Source organism: Bos javanicus, chromosome 2, assembly GCF_032452875.1.
Source record: "Bos javanicus breed banteng chromosome 2, ARS-OSU_banteng_1.0, whole genome shotgun sequence".
Classification (NCBI taxonomy): domain Eukaryota; kingdom Metazoa; phylum Chordata; class Mammalia; order Artiodactyla; family Bovidae; genus Bos; species Bos javanicus.
In genome coordinates, this window is record NC_083869.1 from 90,702,297 (window position 1) to 90,723,965 (window position 21,669).

At 42.4% G+C, this 21,669-nt stretch overlaps 1 protein-coding gene across 4 annotated transcripts in view; it reads left to right on the forward strand.

The window, feature by feature from the left end:
* The first annotated feature begins 292 nt into the window (after positions 1-292).
* Positions 293-21,669, forward strand: part of KIAA2012 (KIAA2012 ortholog) — a 126,276-nt gene continuing 104,899 nt past the window's right edge. For 2 of the 4 annotated variants that reach the window (XM_061381696.1, XM_061381701.1), the window contains exons 1-4: positions 293-902; positions 2,272-2,556; positions 18,018-18,177; positions 19,896-20,051. In XM_061381696.1, coding sequence (XP_061237680.1) covers positions 819-902; positions 2,272-2,556; positions 18,018-18,177; positions 19,896-20,051 — 685 coding nt within the window. In that variant the 5' untranslated portion in view covers positions 293-818. The remainder of the gene's footprint in view (positions 903-2,271; positions 2,557-18,017; positions 18,178-19,895; positions 20,052-21,669) is intronic. The other 2 variants (XM_061381694.1, XM_061381711.1) reach the window with 2 other exon arrangements.

A 21,669-nucleotide genomic window follows, 5' to 3' on the forward strand; every position in this document is an offset into this window, starting at 1 on the left:
GGTGTGCAGAGGAATCTCGAGAGTCCAGGTGTCCTGCACTCATTCCTGCAAAGCAGCAAATACCAGAAAAAGGGGCCTCATGTCCAGCTGAGAAGACGCTGGAGCTCAGCCAAAGAAAATGTCACAGGTTGCTTTAGATGACCTACACGACTCCTCTGAGTCTGTTAATGCTTGGTTGACAGTGAAAAAGCTCTCATATCTGAAGAAGGGGGAGACACTCTCTACCAGCAGAACAAGTCCTGTAACAGAAAGAATATCCCAACATGCCCCCTATCCCCGAAATCAGGACCTGAAATCTGAGCCTGGTCCCTTCAATGTCCATTTGACCCTCCCTCCCCACAGGGTGTGAACCCTGCCCTCAACAGTCCCTGCCTTGCCTAGACTGGCTTAAGCGACTTCACGGCCCTGTGCTGCCATAGCAACCAGGAAACAACCTCCGGTCACAGTGAGAAGGAGGGTGCCTGTGGCCCAGATCTGCCGATGCACACGGCCGGTACCCGAGCAACAGGACCAGGCACAACAAGGGTGCAGGCGAAGAGGAGAGAGGGCGGCCCAGAGAGCAGACAATCCAGGGCTTGAGGAGTCTGGGTGTGTGGTTTATTTTTTCTCCCGACAAAGACACACACTGTCTAAACTCTGTGGCTAGTTGTTATTAAGAAGCTGCTGTATAAGTGAAAAAAAATGTATTTCATAAAAGGCCCAGTGTTTGTGGTCTTCTTGGGCTCACTGCTGAGCTCAGGAAACCCTGAGGTGTGACCGGTTTTCAGCCTTCAAAACCAAGATGAACTGCCCCTGAGAAGGGTGCTCAGAGGAAAACCATGTTCACCCTCTCTCTCCTGAGCCGGGGACATGGCAAGCTGGTCCAGAACAAACAGAAGCTAGAAGTCTATTTTGAACCAGAGGTGAGTCTTACCAATGAATAAAAGCATATTTGGGGGATGGGAGGGGAACGTTCTGTTTTTCCACTTGGGGCTGAGCCCTGTGTGTTTTGGTTGGTTTTGTTTCTGAGGTGATGGGGGTCACCGAGAGATCATCCCTCCTCCTTGGTGAAACTCAAGAAAATAAGGTAGTTTGCTTGACCCACAGAAGTTGCCACCTGGGCCCTTGTCCTCCCCCTCCCTCACTGATTTATGGCCTCATTTGCTTTAGACAGGAGGAGATTCCACATGGTCTAGAATTGGGGCGGTTTGGTACAAGACCAGAATCTCCACCTGGGTTCTAGGCAAGCTGATGGCTGTTTGGGTTTTTAGACATCATGTTCTGTGGTTGAAATGCTGAGTGTGCTCATGCCAATTCAATGGCTTCCTTGAACCTTCTGGAATTCAACCCGCAAGGACTCATATTTAATATAAGCAAAAAAAAAAAAACAACTTTTTTTTTTTCATTTTAGAAGATTTTTAAAGAGGTGGCAAAATTCCTTTGTTGTACTGGAATTTTATTTCATTGACTCCTGCCAGGAATAAGAAATCCACTGGGGGTGCTTTGAAAATTTTTGGATCATACAGAGATTTCCATTGTCATGGTAGTTTGTCATGATATTCGACCTTCACTGTATTAAAAGACATATAAAGTTTCAAAAGACCTCTGTGGCCAATGGCGTTCACTTACTTACAAGATATGTAACTACTTTATAGGCTCCTAAACAGCCAAATTAGGTAACATTACATAGCATCTGGAATGTATAGAAATTCTCCCTGTATATAGCTGAAGTGATGGGTTGGCATGGTTTTCTCCCATTTAAACTGCCAGCTACTCCAGGTCTAATTTCAAAGTTATCTGCTGCCCTTGGTAATTCTTACTACTTCCTTGCATACCAGGAAATTTTAACTGGCCTAGAAGCCACATTCTACCCTATTCAAGCCTGTAGGCATAAAAAGGCTCTCTTGAAAGTTATATGGGGTAAAAGAGAAACATGCCCTGGGTTCTACTAACTCTGAGAGGTGGAGAACAAAATCAGTTGCTAAGAGGAGTGTGGGGGGTTGGAAAAGAATGGATACATGTATATATATGGCTGAGTCCCTTCACTGTTCACCTGAAACTATCATAATATTGTTAACTGGCTATACCCCAAGACAAAATGTTTTCGGTGTTAAAAAATAAATGAGTAAATAAATGAAAAAAAATTAAAAGAAATACTGTGTTCGTGACACCATGTGAACAATTCAGAGAAAAGCAGTCACGGACAACATGTTAAACACTTGCCCGTGCAATATTTGCCGTGGAAGGGCCTTCCACTGGGGACCAGTTTAAGGTGCTTTGTTTCCACTGCAGGATTACTTGAACTGGAAGTCCCCGGAAGATTACATCTTGGTCAGAAAACCACAGGATGAGGGCAACGCTGACCAGCACACATGGAGCCTCTTTCTTCCTAAAACATTCAGCACTAGAAAAGGCGCCCTGATCCTCTACTCGGAAGGTTTGGCTATTTCAGCATGGACCCCCGAAGAGAGGAGAAAAGGCCCCTACCGCCCCAAAGGCCGCAGGAAGAGGCCAGATCTTGAACTGCACACACTGCAGGACCTCAAGGAAGCCATCCTGGCATACGGAAGGAGACAGGTAAGCAGAGCAGTGTCCAGGGCTCAGAGAAGGCCCTGTTCTGTGTGTCTAGAAGTCAAGCTACAGACTTGGGTATAACTTCTTCAGAGATCCTAGGAAGCTCTGAAACCCTCAGATTTCCATTTCTTCATCTCCAGAATGGGATTGTACTCATGGCACACCACTGTCATGAGGCTTACATGAAATAATCTACATGAAAGGGCTCTGGAACACATGTGAATTGAAGTGAAAGTCTCTCAGTCATGTCTGACTCTTTGTGATCCCATGGATGATAGCCTAGCAGGCTCCTCTGTCCATGGAACTGACCAGGCAAGAATACTGGAGTGGGTTGCCATTTCCTCCTCCAGGGGATTTTCCCTACCCAGGGATGGAACCCCGGTATCCTGCACTGCAGGCAGATTCTTTACTGTTTGACCCACCCGGACTATTTTATTATCGTTTTGTGTTTTCCTTTCCATTATATAACACAAGGTCCTTTTCAGAATTCAGACAGGTCCTGCCAGCAGACATTTCATCAGCATCCTTGAAATCCTGTCTCATAGCCACAAGCATCATCTTCACACCTCTGATATTCTTGGCTTTGTGGAAAGGAGAATATTTTAAATATTTACCTTGAGCCCTTCAGCATCTGCAGGATAAATTAATGACTTTTTCCACCCTGAATTTAATATTAAGGGGAAACCCTTGTGCTCATTTTTCTGATTCAGGCTTTCTAATCTCTTATGAGATGTATATATGTCCCCTGTTTTATATATCAGCATTGCATCAGCCCTTTGCTTCAGGCCATGAGAGAGACTGGATGATGTGTCACTTCATGAAATTCTAGGTCATAGATGGTGGGAGACTCCCTAGTTTAAAAGTCTCTGCTGGCTTTTCTTTCTCCGTAGGATAAAGTCGTTAACTTCTATGCCAGGCCCTTCATGCACTGGCTTTCTCTTTCATTTCTAGCCATATCTGCCACTCATTCTAACCACCACCATGACTGTGGACCCCTCGAGGCCCCGTCCATGTGAAGAGCTCACCATTGCACTAGCATCTTGTGCCCTTTTGTAACTCTACACTTTTGCATGTGCCTCTACATCTGGAAAACTCCTCTTCATCCTTCAAAACACAACTCTGCTATCATCACCCACTGAAGCTTCTCCCACTTCCCTAGACAGAGCTATCCCATTGCTCCCTCCTCTGTGAGCATTCCCATACCATCGTATATCACAAGGCATCTCTGGTCCATCAGTTGCCATCTCCTTGACGGCAGAAACCACATCTAAATCTTAGTTTCCAGAAAAAAAATAGTGAGTACCCATAAATGTTTGTGAAATGAATGAATCAATCATGCACGATACCCTCAGTGTGTTTTAAATCATCCCCCAGTATCATTATAGAGCAATTTATCATATCCCTCCAATGGAGAGCTTCCAAAAGGAAAATTTCTCTGCCCTCTTTCCTTCTTTCAAAATATTTCAAAGAAGCTTAATGACCTTGACCGCATGCCCAGTTGCCCTTGATATTAAAAATCATAAATTGGATGAAAGGAAACCAATTGTTGTTGAATACTTATTATATTACAACTATTACTGCATTAAATCTTCACAATAACCTGTGAGATGTGGTTTCTCTTGCCTCCGTTTGTAGATGAGGAAACTGAAGCTTGGAGTTAAGTGACTTGGCCAAATTCTCAAAGCTAGTAAATGGCAGAGCCCAGATTCACACCAAGACTGCCTACCTCTCCATGCTTTGCACTTCACCCTGTTGTCTGTGGACCGGGGGGCCTCCAGGAATCTGTGTCAGGCCTAGTCTGTTTGCACTCACATCGTCTCCTCGCCCTTACCTCACTCAACTCTGTATCACCGTGGGATTGGCCACAGGCTGCATGTAATTCCACAGACATCTGTGTCAACTGGCTTCTAATTGCATTTGCCATTGGGTGACATTGGAAGGAGGTTGGAGAGGGAGGAGAAAAAAGCCTGGGGATTTCTCTTCTCCCAGTCCACCCGTGGTGGTAAGAAGTACGCCCATCACCTCTGTGGTCCAGCTCCAGGAAGGCCCATTGTGGCTCCAGGTTCCTCCAGGTGACCTTGCCAGCTACTCCTTCTGCCCTTTAGCCTAGGGCTCAGACTGGCTTCCTGATGTTAGTAATCTCAGTGTTGCCTCAACATCTTTTTGGCGTCTGAGCTTTCTAGTCACTGGTGTAATCAATTCCCTAAATTAAATTCCTTCTATGTTTAAATATTTAGAGTGGTTTCTGTTTTACTGGGTGGACATTGATACATAGGCTGACTTACTGCCCAAAGCAAGAATACCTTCTACAGTTTTCAGATGCTCGTCCATATGGCTGAAATATTCCAGGCAACAGGAACCTTATTTCTTTATAAAGTAGATGAGTCTTTTGGGGAATGGCTTCATTTTTAGTTAGACCTGGGCTCGATGGAAAAAAGAAGTTCCCATCTTCTTGAGGTATCCATCTATCATACTGACAACATTCAGTCAGTTCAGTCCTTCTGTCATGTCGGACTCTTGGTGACCCCATGGACCGCAGCACGCCAGGCCTCCCTGTCCATCACAAACTCCTGGAGTTTACCCAAACTCATGTCCATTGAGTCAGTGATGCCATCCAACCATCTCATCCTCTATTGTCCCCTTCTCCTCCTGCCTTCAATCTTTCCCAGCATCAGGGTCTTTTCCAATGAGTCAGCTCTTTGCATCAGGTGGCCAAAGTACTGGAGTTTCAGCTTCAACATCAGTCCTTCCAATGAACACTCAGGACTGATCTCCTTTAGGATGGACTTGTTGGATCTCCTCGCAGTCCAAGGGACTCTCAAGAGTCTTCTCCAACAGCACAGTTCAAAAGTATCAATTCTTCGATGCTCAGCTTTCTTTACAGTCCAGCTCTCATATCCATACATGACTACTGGAAAAACCATAGCCTTGATGAGACAGACCTTTGTTGGCAAAGTAATGTCTCTGCTTTTTAATGTCTGCTTTTTAAATGTCTCTGCTGTCTAGGGTGGCCATAGCTTTTCTTCCAAGGAGTAAACATCTTTTGATTTCATGACTGCAGTCACCAGCTGCAGTGATTCTGGAGCCCAAAAATAAAGTCAGCCACTGTTTCCACTGTTTCCCCATCTATTTGCCATGAAGTGGTGGGACCAGATGCCATGATCTTAGTTTTCTGAATGTTGAGTTTTAAGCCAACTTTTTCACTCTCCTCTTTCACTTTCAAGAGGCTCTTTACTTCGTCTTTGCTTTGTGTTATAAGGGTGGTGTCATCTGCATATCTGAGGTTATTGATATTTCTCCCGGCAATCTTGATTCCAGCTTGTGCTTCCTCCAGCCCAGCATTTCTCATGATGTATTCTGCATGTAAGTTAAATAAGCAGGGTGACAATATACAGCCTTGATGTACTCCTTTTCCTCTTTGGAACCAGTCTGTTGTTCCATGTCCAGTTCTAACTGTTGCTTCCTGACCTGCACACAGATTTCTCAAGAGGCAGGTAAGGTCGTCTGGTATTCCCATCTCTTTCAGAATTTTCCACAGTTTATTGTGATTCACACAGTCAAAGGCTTTGGCGTAGTCAATCAAGCAGAAATAGATGTTTTTCTGGAACTCTTGCTTTTTCCATGATCCAGCGGATGTTGGCAGTTTGATCTCTGGTTCCTCTGCCTTTTCTAAAACCAGCTTGAACATCTGGTTCACAGTTCACGTATTGCTGAAGCTTGGCTTGGAGAATTTTGAGCATTACTTTACTAGCATGTGAGATGAGTGCAATTGTGCGGTAGTTTGAGCATTCTTTGGCATTGCTTTTCTTTGGGATTGGAATGAAATTCACCTTTTCCAGTCCTGTGGCCACTGCTGAGTTTTCCAAATTTGCTGGCATATTGAGTGCAGCACTTTCACAGCATCATCTTCTAGGATTTGAAATAGCTCAACTGGAATTCCATCACCTCCACTAGCTTTGTTCGAAGTGATGCTTCCTAAGGCCCACTTGACTTCGATTCCAAGATGTCTGCCTCTAGCTGAGTGGTCACACCATTGTGATTATCCAGGTTGTGAAGATCTTTTTTGTACAGTTCTTCTGTGTACTCTTGCCACCTCTTCTTAATATCTTCTGCTTCTGTTAGGTCCTATATTGACCCAATCTTCACATGAAATGTTCCCTTGGTATCTCAAATTTTCTTGAAGAGATCTTTAGTCTTTCCCATTCTGTTCTTTTCCTCTATTTTTCTTTGCACTGATCACTGAGGAAGGCTTTCTTATCTCTCCTTACCATTCTGTGGAATTCTTCATTCAAATGGGTATATCTTTCCTTTTCTCCTTTGTTTTTCACTTCCCTTCTTTTCACAGCTATTTGTAAGGCCTCCCCAGACAGCCATTTTGTTTTTTTGCATTTCTTTTTCTTGGGGATGGTCTTGATCACTGTCTCCTGTACAGTGTCACGAACCTCTGTTCATAGTTCATCAGGCACTCTGTCTGTCAGATATAGTCCCTTAAATCTCTTTCTCACTTCCACTGTATAATCGTAAGGGATTTGATTTAGGTGATACCTGAATGGTCTAGTGGTTTTTCCCTACTTACAAATATACAAACAGAACATTGTAGTCTAACTCCAGTGAACAGAAGGAAAATGGTGTGAGGAACTAGGAAAGGAAAGAAAATGTTTGGAATAGTAATAAAGCAGGAATTTAAGATTAGAGGACATGGTAGACTAAAATAGAAGAAAAAATAACTCAAGAGTGAGTTGGTATTAAAAACAATGAACACGGTCAGAAGAGGAGAGCTTTGGAAACTACAGAGCACCATCTGATTACAAAAGCTACAGCCTGGCAAGAAACTTTTAAAATCATAATATCCACTACTGAGAAGGCTATGGGGAAATGAGCTGTCTCATACAGAAGTACAAATTCACGTGACATTTCTAGAGGGCATTTTGGCAAAAACCTAAAAAGGGCTAATACTCTTTGATTTAGCATTCTATTTTTATGAAGTTGCCTTAGGAAATAATCAGAGATGTGGCCAAAGATTCATGCACAAGAATGTTTACTACAGGGTTATTTACCATGCAAAACACTGAAAATAATACATGTCCAACAATGGGACATTGATTAAACAGTCATACAATGAATTTGGGGTCAGGCAATAAAGTCAGGTATTACTTATGAATAACATATCACGAGTAAATAATAAAGTCATGAATAACATGAGAAAATACAGTGTATTTTTTAAAAGCAGGTTAAAAAATAGTACTCATTTAATAAAAATACCAACATTCATTAACATTTTTTAGTATTTAAAATGTTCCAGCCACTGTTCTAAGTACTTTCTATTATATAACTCAATATACTTTCTATCAATTGTAGGGATAGGTACTATTATTATCTCATTTTAAAAGTAAGGAAATTAAACCATAGAGAATTCATGTAATTCACTCAAAGTTATACAGCCATGTAGATAATTATACCAGCATTCAAGACTAGACAGTATAGAAAACATCACCTCTCGACTATAATCCCAATTTTTAAAAATTAGTTGTATAAGCAGGAAGATACACATCAAAATTTAACCATGGTGGTGAGATTATGTCATACTTTTATTTTTACATATCCTTTCCAAAAAAAATTTTTTTTAAGTCATGGGATTTAAAAAATAAGAAACTTTGGCCTCGAAAGGGTAGTGAAAAGTAGTCTCCAGGTTGACCGTAGAGAGCCAGGTAGGATTGGGCAGGGAAGCGGAATAGAAACAGTGCTGTAAATTGAGCCCTGCGATCATCACACCATCTGTCCCTCAGGGTCAGTATTTCATCATCCAAATAATATAGTACAAGAGTTAAAAACACCACACTCAAAGCAAAAGAGCCAAAAGCGGAGGGGGTAAAAGTGAGAATGGGTAATCAATAGAGCAGTCCTGCTCACAGAAACGTCTCTCCTGTCTGAGCTGTGAATCAGGAAACCTATACAACGCAGGCTCCACTCAGACCCGTGAGAATCAAGGCTGTCGCAGGAAGGTGAAATCACATTTTTAAAGCATCTCACACCATCTCCAGTGCTATATATGGATCTAATGACAAGCATGCAGAAATCTGTCTGAGTTTTATAGCCCAACACACACCTACTCTTTAACTTTCTTGACGGCCCAACTTCCTAAAGAGCAAAGATAAATGCTAAGTCAAGACATTAGATGTCAGAGTTCTTACTCTTCTAGATACACACAGATATGTTGCTTTGGTTTAAAAAAAAAAACAAAAACAAAAACAGAAGGATATACTGTTCAAATATTTTCAGAGTTAAAACCACGAGGCCTGTAATTCATCCAGCTTTCTATCATGTATTTAAAAATCTATGAAATCTAAATAACCATAATTTGGAGTAGTATCTAGATAACAATCAACATGATGCTTTTGAAGCCTAGCAGAAACCTCAAGTACCTCTCAAATCATCAGAAAATGTAGCTAATTTTCATTGTTTTAGCATTTATTCTTCTTATATTTTTAGAATTGTATAAGTCCAGTAATATTTTTAAATGTCTAACATGGTATTTGACTAAATAATGTATTAAAAATAATTTGTTTAAAAATTCATTTCACAGAGCATCTCATTTCTTTATCTCATTGAAGGATGAACAGGATTCAATTTACTATAACTGGTTTCAACCAAGGTTGTGTTGGGTCTGTCATCTACCTTATAAATGGTGTTACATCCCCTGGAGGAGGGCACAGCAACCAACTCCAGTATTCTTGCCTGGAGAATCCAATGGACAGAGGAGCCTGGCAGGCTATAGTCCATAGGGTCGCAAAGAGTTGAACACAACTGAAATGACTTAGCACACACGCACACTTAAAAGCATTGTCAACCTTTCTTCGCTGATTCCATACTGCCTAATCTCTGTACTCAAGGCGCTTAACTATCCAATGGGTGTTCACAGTCGTTATACAGCCCGCAAAGGTAACTTCAGGCTTCTATTTTATCAAGTAATATTGTGATAATATTTTTTGAATAAAGTTTATTTTCCCATCCTAATCATGTCAGCTCGTTATATAAAATAGAAAGATATAGAAAAGCAGGAAGAATAATACATTATCCTTTCAGCCAGTGATCAAGAAGACAAAGTCCATTTGCAAGTCCTGAATAATTTAATTACCTGCTACTGGTTTGATGGTGCCCCAAGAAGTGCTCTGATGGCCGTTAACAAGGCGTCAGAGTGTTAGTCACTTAAGTCATGTCTGACTCTTTGCAACCCATGGACTGTAGCTTCCCTCGGAATTCTCACGGCAAGAATACTGGAGTGGGTTGCTGTTCCCTTCTCCAGGGGATCTTCTGGACCCAGGGATCGAACCTGGGTCTCCTGCATTGCAGGCAGATTCTTTACCATCTGAGCCACTGGGGAAGCTAACGAGGTATCAAGAGAGGCACCAAAGCAGTGAGGGGAGTGTGACCTGACTTCACTCCTTCTGCTAAGTGTGCTCCATTTAGGCAGCTCCTGAGCAGCTGTACTTAGAGCTTTTAACAAACTAGAAGTAGGAAACATCAGGAGAGATGCATGGGTCATCTGTGATGACGAGGTCAAAGGTTTTATCAATAATAGCTAACATTTATTGAATGCTTGGCATAGGTCAGCCATTTAATCTCTATAACTACACTCAATCTGCACAAGTTTATGAGTGGTGTGCCACTATTACCTCCATAGTGTAGCAGGAAAAATGGGGGCTTGAGGTTAACTAACTCTCCCAAAGTTATATATCTAAGTAGTGGAGTTAGAATTAGAGCTTGGACAACTGATCCCAAAGCCCCACTCTTAATACCTAGAGGGCCTGATTTTGAAGATTCCACATGCTCCAGGGGAAAAAAAAACATCTCTCCTGATTTAACAGCATTTTTTAAAAGGGCTCTGGTTCTTCCAACACATCCTTCAAAACCCTTTACTATACTTCTAGGAACACAAATCAGATTTTCATTAAAACCAACCTGGGTTGTAGGTAACATGTTCAAGTAAGCATACATACAACCCAGTAGGCTTGGCTGTATGTACTTCATCCATTGGGTCCCTGGTATAACCATTTGATGGAGAATAAGAAGGCAATGGCACCCCACTCCAGTACTCTTGCCTGGAAAATCCCATGGACGGAGGAGCCTGGTAGGCTGCCGTCCATGGGGTCACTAAGAGTTAGACACGACTGAGCGACGTCACTTTCACTTTTCACTTTCATGCATTGGAGAAGGAAATGGCAACCCACTCCGGTGTTCTTGCCTGGAGAATCCCAAGGACGGTGGAGCCTTATGGGCTGCCGTCTATGGGGTCACACAGAGTTTGACACAACTGAAGCGATTTAGCAGCAGCAGCAGCAGCAGCATGTATAATAACAGCTAATACTTAATAGGCAAACACTTAAGTAATAGTATTGTACCCCTCAGCATTCTAAGCACTTTATACTAATTATCTCATTTAATCCTCACAACAACTTTATGTGTACTTTTTATTGTTGTAAAATATAGATAAACATAACATTTACCATTTTAATCAATTTATGTGTACAGCTGAGTGGCAGTAAGTACATTCACCTTGCTATATAACCATCACCACCATCCATTTCCAAAACGTTTTTTATCTTGAAAAACTAAAACTCTGTACACATTAAACAGTAATTCCCTATTTTCCATTGTTCTAATCTTTGTGTCTATGAATTTGACCATTGTATGTACCTCATAAGAGTAAAATCATATGGTAGTTATCCTTTTAGTATTTTGTGATTGGTTTATTTTGTTTAACATAATGTCTTCAAGGTTTGTTCATACTGTAGCAGGTATCAGAATTAATATTCTGATTATTATTATTCCTTTCTTTTGAAAGCTGAATAGCACTTCACTATGTGTATATACCACAATTTGTTTATTTGTTCATCAGTTGATGGACACTTAGCTTGCTTTCACATTTTGGCTATTATGAATAATGCTGCTATAAACATGGGTGTACAAATATCTGTCGATTTCCCTGCTTATAATTCTTTTGAGTATATACCCGGAAGTAGAATTGCTGGATCATACATAATTCTATTTTTTTGTTTTTTGGGAAGCCACCATACTGGTTTCCATAGCCGCCACTACATCATTTGACATTCTTATTAGCCATGCCCAAGGGTTTCAATTTCTCCAAACCTTCAATAACCCTTGTTATTTTCTGTTTTTTTTTTTTTTTAAATAACAGCTCTTAATAATAGCTCAAACTTGTGAAGTGGTATCTCATTGTGGTTTTGATTTGCATTTCTTAATAACACGTAATATTGAACATCTTTTCATATGCTTATTGGCAATTTATATATCTTTGGAAAAATGTCTGTTCAAGTCTTTTGCCCACTTTAAAATCAGATTGATTTTTGTTTTTGAGTTGTAAGTGTTCTTTAAACATTCTGCATATTAATCCCTTATCAAATGTATGACCCGAAAATAATTTCTCCCATTCTGTGGGTTGGCCTTTTCACTCCTGATAGTGTTCTTTGATGTAGAAGAGTTTTACATTTTCTTTTCTTTTTTTGGCCACATGGCATGTGGGACCTTAGTTCCCTGTTCAGGGATCAAACTCGTGCCCCTTGCAAGAGAACCATGGAGACTTAACCACTGAACCACCAGGGAATTTCCAGATTTTACATTTTCATGAAATCCAACTTACCTACTTTTTCTTCTGTTGCCTGTTCTTTTGGTGTCATATCCAAGAAATCCTCACCAAATCCAATGTCATGAAGCTTTTCCCCTAAGTTTTATCCTAAGAGTTTTATAGTTTTAGCTCTTATATTAACTATACTTTGAGTTAATTTTTATATATGGTGCACGGTAAGGATTCAACTTCATTTTTTTTGCATGCAGGGTATGTACTTTCATCATCCTTATTTGACAGAAAGACTGAGGCACAGATGGGTCAAGTAATTTCCCCAAAGCCAGACAGCTGGTAAATGATGGAGCCAAGATTCAAACTGAAGCAGACTGAGTTCTTACAGGAACTGAAGCTTCATATTTTCTGATTTCAATTCTAGTTCTTTTATCTTTGCTTTTGTGGCATATGACTAGTCAAATCTTTGATACTAAATGGTTTGGTCAGGAATCAAACCCTGTTACAACATTGCAGCTATGGGAAAATTCAAACCACTTTATGATTCCCTTCTTAATGGCCTGATATTCAGTAACACATGACTACCAAAGATATTTGGGAGTGAGTGTGAAGTCACTCAGCCGTTTCCGACTCTTTGCAACCCCGTGGACTGTAGCCCGCCAGGCTCTTCTGTCCATGGGATTCTCCAAGCAAGAATACTGGAGTGGGTTGCCATTTCCTTCTCCAGGGGGATCTTCCCAACCCAGGGATCGAACCTGAGTCTCCTGCATTGCAGGCAGATGCTTTATCCTCTGAGCCATTTGCACAGACTCTCAGAAATTAAACCTGCAGAGAAAGAGCTGGCTGAAAGTGGCACTGTTTACACAAGACTGATGAAAGTCAGGCTGGGGTTGAGAAGTCTTTTCAGGCACAGCTTTAGTGGACACACACCTCTCCCCTCCCCACCTCACCCTCACCTTGACTCTGGTTGCACTCACCTCGCAGCCCCAAGTCTGGCTGCTACACATGTATAACAACAATGATGGTCACTCTCTGTCCTAAAGCTTGGTCTTTGCCAGAGCACACGGACTCTGTGTCTCAGAGCAGGAGAAAACGGGCTTTGCTCCTCTGGAGAGAAGGACTTCTGACTGGAGTGGGCAGCTTGAGGAGACAAGTTGTCAGCAGAAAAGTACAGGAATATTTGGGGGATTTCCATTCCTCTGAGTTAACATCTTGAATAGTTATTAAATAATGCCTCAAACATTGCCTGACACATGGCAAATTCTCAACAAATAATTGTTAGATGAACACAGTAGTTGCCAGGGTGTGGTGGGGGGAGGCCATAACCTCTACCCAGCAGGGGTGGGTGTACAATGTGATCAGGGAGCAGATTTGCGCCCCCATGACACTTGATACAAGGCAGCCTGGGATAGGATCTAGACTACAATTTATTAATATGCAGTCAAAGTATAAAGACAGTAGAGACTGTGATTGCTTCTTGATAGGAAAATCTAGAGTGACATCTTGGAGGAGGTAGAATTTGAGCTGAGTCTTGTGGTAAAAATAATTGGAGAGAGACTCTCTGGGCATAGGTCAGTGAAGGCCCAGAGAGGAGAGTGGCAGAGGAAAGTCAGAGTAACTAGACAGGTGTGGCTCTTACCTGGAGAAATGGGTAGGGTCAAGTTACAGATGGCTTTGCCTGCCAGCCCTGGGATATCTGAACTTCCCTCTTCATCTCTCTGTGAACTTCTGCACACAAAGGCTGGCCACCTTCTGTGCTACGATGGCAGTTGGCAATCCGGGTGTTTCTTGTCTTCCTGGGGACACTGGCACCCTGCCACCCCATATCTGCAAAGTGGGAGCATTGCACATATGGGCTCCTTCTATCTTCTGAAAACCCTCGCCTGCCAGGAGTGGAATAACATGGCCATGACAGCCAGTGTGGGGCTGGGGCCAGATGTAAGGGCAACCCCCTCACCCCTCTGCACATGGGGCCGGAGGACACAGAGGAGAGGACACTGGACTCCGCCGAGAAGACCGTGGGCCAAGTAAGTTCCTCATTAGAGGACGCACTCCTAGTGGAATGTGGATAAGAGAGCCCTCTGGGCTTCCCTGGTGGCTCAGTGGTAAAGAATCCACCTGCCAATGCAGGAGATGTGGGTTCCATCCCTGGTCTGGGAAGATCCCACATGCCACAGAGCATCTGAGCCCCTGCGCCACAACCACTGAGCCTGTGCTCTAGAGCCCTGCTCCACAACAAGAGAAGCCATCACAATAAGAAGCCTGAGCACTGCAACAAAGAGTAGCCCCCACTTTCCACAACTAAAGAAAAGCCCGTACGGCAAGGAAGACCCAGTACAGTAAACAATGAATGAATTAATTAATTTTAAAAGAGCGAGAGAGCGCTCTGTACACATTAATCACTCATTTCAGAAGAAACTGAAAGCTGGGGTTGATTAGCAAAGCCAAGGCAAGGCTAAGAAGTCTGGAGCCATCGGCAGCCACCCTCCTGCTGTCGTGTATTTCCCCATTCCAGGAACTCCCTTCCTGGACCCCTTCTGCCTCCTTTCATGTTTTAGAGTCATCTTCGGTAGTTAGAGGTCCAGGATCATGTTGGCGAAGGAAGAGAGAAGCATGCAGAAACTATGTAAGGGCGGTGGGTGCAATAAAATATCAATGCATCAATTTTTAACATGTTTTCCATTTATAAATATAATCTATTTAATGGAAATTTTGATTCTCTAAAAAAGAGAGAAGAAAAAACTATCTGTAATCTTATGCCCAACACTCTAATACCATTGTTATTAAAATTCTAATGTTATTTTCTTCCAGTGTTTCCACCATGATTATACATTTATAAAATAAACTTTTATGAGATTGCCCATATAATATACATTCACTTTGCTTTTTGCCACTTTTTCCACATGTTGGAAATGAATGAACAGGTTTAACCCTGAGTGAGCTTTTCAGTAACCTAAGCAGGTTTTAGGCCTTTGGCAGTGCTTCAATTTATGCAATGAGATGTGAACTTTATCAACCAACTTCACAGGCATAATTTGAGAAATTACCAGCTGGAACCAGAAAACTAGGGGAAAAAAAAACTTAAATAAGCTGTGGTAGCCAGAATAATGGCCCCCCAAAGATGTCCACATCCCAATCCCTGGAATTTATGAATAAAGTAGGTTAGATGGCAAAGAGAAGTTAAGGTCACTAACCAAATGAGCTTGAAACAGTGAGGTTATCCTGGACTATCTGGACAGACCCAGTATATTCACAGGGATCCTTAAACATGGAAGAAGGAATCAAAAGAGAGAACCAGAGAGGGGGCAGCATGAGAAGGACTCAGTCCATTGGTGCTGGCTTGGAAGATGCAGGAAAGGGTCACAGGCCAACGAATGCAGGCGGCCTGTAGAAACTGGGAAGAGCAAAGGAACAGATTCCTCCCTAGAGCCTCCGGAAAGCTCTGTAAAACTTGATTTTATCCCAGTGGGACCCATTTCAAACTTCTGATCTCCAGAACTGTAAAATAACAAATGTGTATTGCTTAAAGCCACTACAAGGGGAATTCCTTGGTGTCCAGTGCTTAGGACTCAGTGCTTTCACTCCACTACTCTACGTTCAACCCCTGGTCAGGAAACTAAGATCCTACAAGTTGGGTGGCATGGCCAAAAAATAATAATAATTTAAAAATAAAGCCACAGAATGTGTGGTAATCTATTACAGCAGCAACAGGAAACGAACACAGAGGCCAAGATCAGCCTTCAAACTTGAAGCAAAAATGTACCAAGATGTGCCAAATTCCAGGATAAGGAATTTCCTAAATCTCTGCCCCATTGAGCAAGCAGCCCAGTAAAGCTCCAGAACCAACCAGGAGCTTCAGAAATGCACACTGCTGAGAAACAAGAGCTCTTGTCCACTTCAGACAGTGCATCGAGCAGTCTGCTCAGGGCCACAGCATCTCAGAGGAGCCTTGGTCTTATCACATTTAGAAGAGAATCATTGAAAGCAAAGGTTTATGGGAGGAAATGAAGTTCCAGTTTATCCAGAAAAGGCCTTATTATGATGGCTCCATATTACAGGGCTTAAGACAGTGCCCGGCACATAGAAGGTGCTCAACAAATTCTTGCTACATGACGAATGAAAAAAATGGAGTGAGTGAAAGAACTTAAATCATTTTATGTTCACTGCTCTCCCTACATGAACCCTTTCATGTTCTTTGGAAAAAGCCACAAGTGGGGCTGAATTTTTCAGGCTCTGTTAGCACTTGAAGTAAACTCTTTTTGCCATATAAACTGTCTAGACATCAAGGACCACTTGATGTTCTGTGTTTGGATTCCAAGCATTCATTTAATTAACAAATTTCAAGAAAATAGAGTCAATTGAATAATAAGCCATGCTTTCTTTTACCTTTTACTGAATTTATTTATCAGTTATCGACCTACTTTTTTTGTTGCTTTTTCTCCAGTGCCTGGCATTAGAATTGCTTGATAAGTGAATGAATGAATGAATGAAGGCCTTAGATACCTGTTTACCTCTTCCCAGCAGAGGAATTCCTTCATTTTATGGACTTTGGCATTCCAGCCCTCTCTTAAGCTAAAGAGAAGTCCCTGGTGGTCTTGAATCCTCAGCAATGGCTGTGGGTGTCCACTCTGTGGCATTTCCATCTCCTAAATTAATCAGAATGCAAGCAAATCACAGGTCTGTGTAGCAGAGCAAGCACCCAAACCCTAAAGCCTTCCAATCACCCATCAATCAGGTTTTAAATTGCCATATTTTTCTTGTTTCCTTTCTCTTTTTTTTGTTAAACTATAAACCTTCACTGGTAAATTTGCCAGGATATGGCAAAGAAACTCAGGCCAGTATCTTACTAACCACACCTAAGAATGGTGATGACCTGGTACGTATGGAGACATTGACTAGAAAGTGGCATGAGAGAATTTTCTGAGCTGATGGAAGTGTTCTATATTTTATTTTGTGTGGAGGCTACAAAGGTGTATAATTGAATTGTCAGGTTGTATTAAATTGACTATTTAAGCTCTGTGCATATTATTAAATATAAGTTATGCCTCAGTTTTTAAAAGAGAAGGATGCTGAGATCACAATCAGTTCATCAGTCAAGAGTCCTGTGATTGATTGGTGATGTCTGCCAGGCACCAGGGGGATGAAAAGAGATATCAATATCAACACAAGTACCACATGTTTGCTATTTGTGTGCTTGAGGGAGTTTCTGCCTCATCTTAGTGGTTATGATATTAACTTATCTACCTTAAAGGATTATAATGAGGTAAAAGTTATTTGTATTTATATAAAGCCCTACCTAGCCAAATGTAAGATGTTATTATTCACATTTATCTGCCATGATGACTCACAGTGGCTTTGGCAGGTAGGTGCCCAGAAACTTCTCCCTGGCTGAAATGAAATGCTGCAGAGCCAGATATTTTCAAAATGCAGTGCTCCCCTTGAACACGGACAGAGCTTGTCTGTCCCATTACTCATATGGCAAACATAGAATGCTAACACTGACTTGTCAAGCTGTCTTTCCCACCGCTGTACAGAGCTACTTTTAAGGTACCGATTTCCACAAGCTAAACTAAATACTCTGTTTTCCTTTGAGGCTCTTTATCCTTTTCTGATGCTCTGTCTCAAGATGGGGTCTGGTAGTTCTCATTTCTCCTCCTCCTTCCAACTGCAAATCCTCAGGGGACTTTCAGAGCTTTGCTCCTTGGGCTCTTGGTTTATGTCTGTTGGCCGTGGCATCCGTTTCTGGTGTCTTGCAGCATCTATCAGGAGTCTCCGGATTACTGATGAGGATGGTTGTGCTAGCCAGCCTGTATCACTGGGGGGCTCCGGGCTCAGCAGCCCTGCTGTTTCCTGACTGGTGTCCCCACAGAGAGAGCAGGACAGAGCCTGGCAGCCGTACCTTCACTTCCGAAGCCAACCAGAAAGCCAGGGCCTGCGGCAGATCCAACCTGGGTACTCAGCCAAGAGATACCTCCGTGGCCTCTTGCGGACATGGCCCCCTGGCACCATATACAAGCTCCAATGTGCAGGTCAGTGGGGACGTGGGAGGAGGTGTGCCCTGAGCTGCCCCGCCCCGCATTCTGGTGCAAGAGTGTGTTTTCCATGAATGTCTGAAACATCAGAATTTTAGGCCCAATTCTGTGTTAAAGGTGCTCGATCTTGTTAGCCTGCAAGCAACCATCACACCTTTCGCCTCTCCTACATATGCGGAGGGACGGCAGCCTGAAGTCTTGCCTTCCCTCTAGCGCCCCTCCGCAGCCTCAGGCCCTTCATCCGGAGCAAAACGCGCTTCCCAGGCCTGCCCACTCAGAGACTTCATGTCCTGCAGTTCAATCTCGATCTTTTACAAGAGAAGGAAAAAAGAGCCCCAGGGGTAAAGGAATATGTCCAAGGTCATTCAGCCAAAAGCAGCGCTGAGACCGGAAGCCAGGTCCTGCCCTCATCTCCGACACCACAATCTTCCCAACACCACTGCTTCCCCTTCGGAGGGGACCTCAGACCCCCTAGGACGTAGAAATGTTAGACTTTCTCCTCAAAGATGGTGGCTCTCCAGCACTACCCACTAGACAGACACCCTGCTGCTGAACAGACACCCCCAATGCACTCTGTGAAGGCTTGAAAATGAAAGCAGGCAGTGGCTGGGAATTAGAATTGCCAGTTTAGCACCTACACACGTGCACATACACACACACAGAGGCACTAACCCAAAAAAGAGAAAAAGTTAAGCTTACAATATTTGTACATACTCCTACTTTTAAAAAATGGTATTCATTGTTTATCTGAAATTCAACTTAAACTGGACATCCCGTATTGCATTTGGCAAACCTATTGGGGAAGACAAGGGTGAGCAGTAGGATCTGCCAAAGCCTGCCTGGCTAGTTGCCATCTCTTCAGCACCAACAAACAGACGGGACCAGGGGAAGACTGACTTTCTCTTGCTTTATAGGTTTACTTTGGGAGAGAAGAGAAAACAACTCTCTCCCTAGTTAAGTGATGACTTGAAGGAAAATGAGAGTTGTGGGCTTGCCCAGTAATTGGTTTACCCTTCATGGCTGGCCCACGTTTCCAGGCAGTTCCATTTGTCTAACGCTTGTGAGAAACAGCCTCTTAACCAGAGATATGTTTATTGTTAGGTGCTGCAGAGGGTAGGGCAGGCCACTGCCCCATAGCCCAGGCCCAAAATCTTCAAGGGGGAAAGCCCTTCTTAATATCAAAAGATGTCTCAGACCCTTCTGTGAAAGTCATGTGGCTACAAGGTGTTGTTTAAGGAAAGGTCCGTGTGTCCGTGCATTCTTGGGCCTCTTGCCATAGTTCCTACCTAGCAGAGAGGTGGGACCATTGGTAAGCCTCAATAAATACTTGTAGAATGGATTGAGAATCACAGGGGTTACGAAGCAAGCCAGGTACATCCAGGAGAAACCTTGAGACTTCATCTAAGGCAGGAGGAGGCTTTTACCCAACCCCAAAGAGACAGCCATGTTCCTTCCACCAGGGGAACCCAATTCCTGGGAATGGTGGGGTGGAAGAAGTATGTATATGGTACAGAACCAGAGGCACCCAAGACATTGGCTAGAGAACCCTTTATGGGTTCTATCTGATTTTTTTAATCTCTTCCATCTTCTAATTGTCTTTCTTAATGCACAATGTCCAAAGCTAAGACTAATGCAAGTGGGGAAATTGTGGTTACCATCAAGACTCTAGACTGACAACCATTGTTTCTACCAATAACTCCTGACCTACTCTTCAGGATACATCAAGGATTCTGTGCTGCTTCAGGACAGTCAACTTAACGTACCAAAGAATCTCAGACCACAACAGGACCTTTCAGGTGTACCCCTCAAATACCATCTCCTGCCTGTCTTCCCTCCATTTTGGATTCAACAAGGGAAATCTTTTGGACAAGGTACATGTTGATTTTATCAAACAAGATCTCAAATATTGGGATTTTTAACAGCATAAAATGAAGTTTTTCAAAATAAGGTCTAGAGAGTCTTGGTTTCCTTGTCCTCACCTATAAAATGAGGGAGTTAGTCTAGACCAGCACCATCCAATAGTACTTTCTGTGAGGATGGGATGTTTTGCATATATATATACGTGTGTGTGTGTATGTATATATATATAGTGTCCAGTTCCAATATAGTAGTCACCTGCCACATGTGGCTACTGAGCACTTGAAAAGTAGGTAGTGTGACTGTGAAAATGAGTTTTAAATTGTTATTTACTTTTAATTAATTTACATCTAAATAGCTACATGTGGCTAGTGGCTACTGTATTGGACAGTGCATGTCTAGAGTTTAGATTTTAGATTATTATGCCTTTTTCACTCTCAGAAGAAATATCAATAACCTCAAATACGCAGATTACACCACCCTTATAGCAGAAAGCAAAGAGGAACTAAAGAGCCTCTTGATGAAAGTGAAAGAGGAGAGTGAAAAAGCAGGCTTAAAATTCACCATTCTAAAAACTAAGATCATGGCATCAATCCCATCACTTCATGGCAAATAGATGGGAAAACAATGGAAACAGTGACAGACTTTATTTTCTTGGGTTCCAAAATCAGTGCAGATGGCGACTGCAGCCATGAAATTAAAAGACTCTTGATCTTTGGAAGAAAAGCTATGTGTTCTTGCCTTAAGAACCCCGTGAACAGTATGGGCCTCAATTTCTTCATTTATAAAATGAAGATGACCATACCCACCTTGCATACCAAATGGGATATGCAGTATTTGGCACACAGCAAGTGCTCAATAAATGTTAGTTATCGACATCCCTACCTTGTGTTTTTTAAACATAATTGTAACACCCAATTGCCTATGATCACAAGGACCGAAAATCAACTTGTAAAGAAGGAAAAATAGCTCAGACTATATCTCGAACCCTGACTGATGGTTTTATAGGTTTTAATTTTATCTCCCCTTGGCCTCATTCTCCTTGCCAGACACTGTACTGGAGAAAGTAGCAAAAGCCCTGGCCACAAATTTCAGATCTCCCAACAGTGTGATGTTGGCTAAGTTACTTACGCTTCATGCATCCTTAATTTGCTTATCTATAAAATGGGAGTAATGCTATCTGCATTCCACCCTCTCTGGGTTGTTGTAAAAAAATCATAGGGGAAGACATAGGTACAAAGCTGTCTAAGAGCTCTAAATTATTACCCCCATTCACACTGTTTGAGTAATCTGAACCCGTATTTGAGATAGAGCACATGGTGTGGTCTCCTTTCAAAACTGAAACTTCCCATACCTTGCTTGCTAACCTGTTTCTGTTAAGCGTAAACAAATGAGCCAGAGCTGACATTTGCTGAGAAAAATCTTGGTTTCCCTCACATAGATTGAGTCATATATTCAATATCACCTGGGATACAGCCAAAAGGAAGAATCCCTCTCTGTATCCTCCCACACAAAACACCCTGCCCCAGGTTAAGCAGTCTGCCATGTAAGACCATTCAGCAGGTCAGCAGCCATTTGCCCAGAGTTTCACTTCCTATACCCTTAGAAATGCTGGTAGAGGCTACCAAGTGC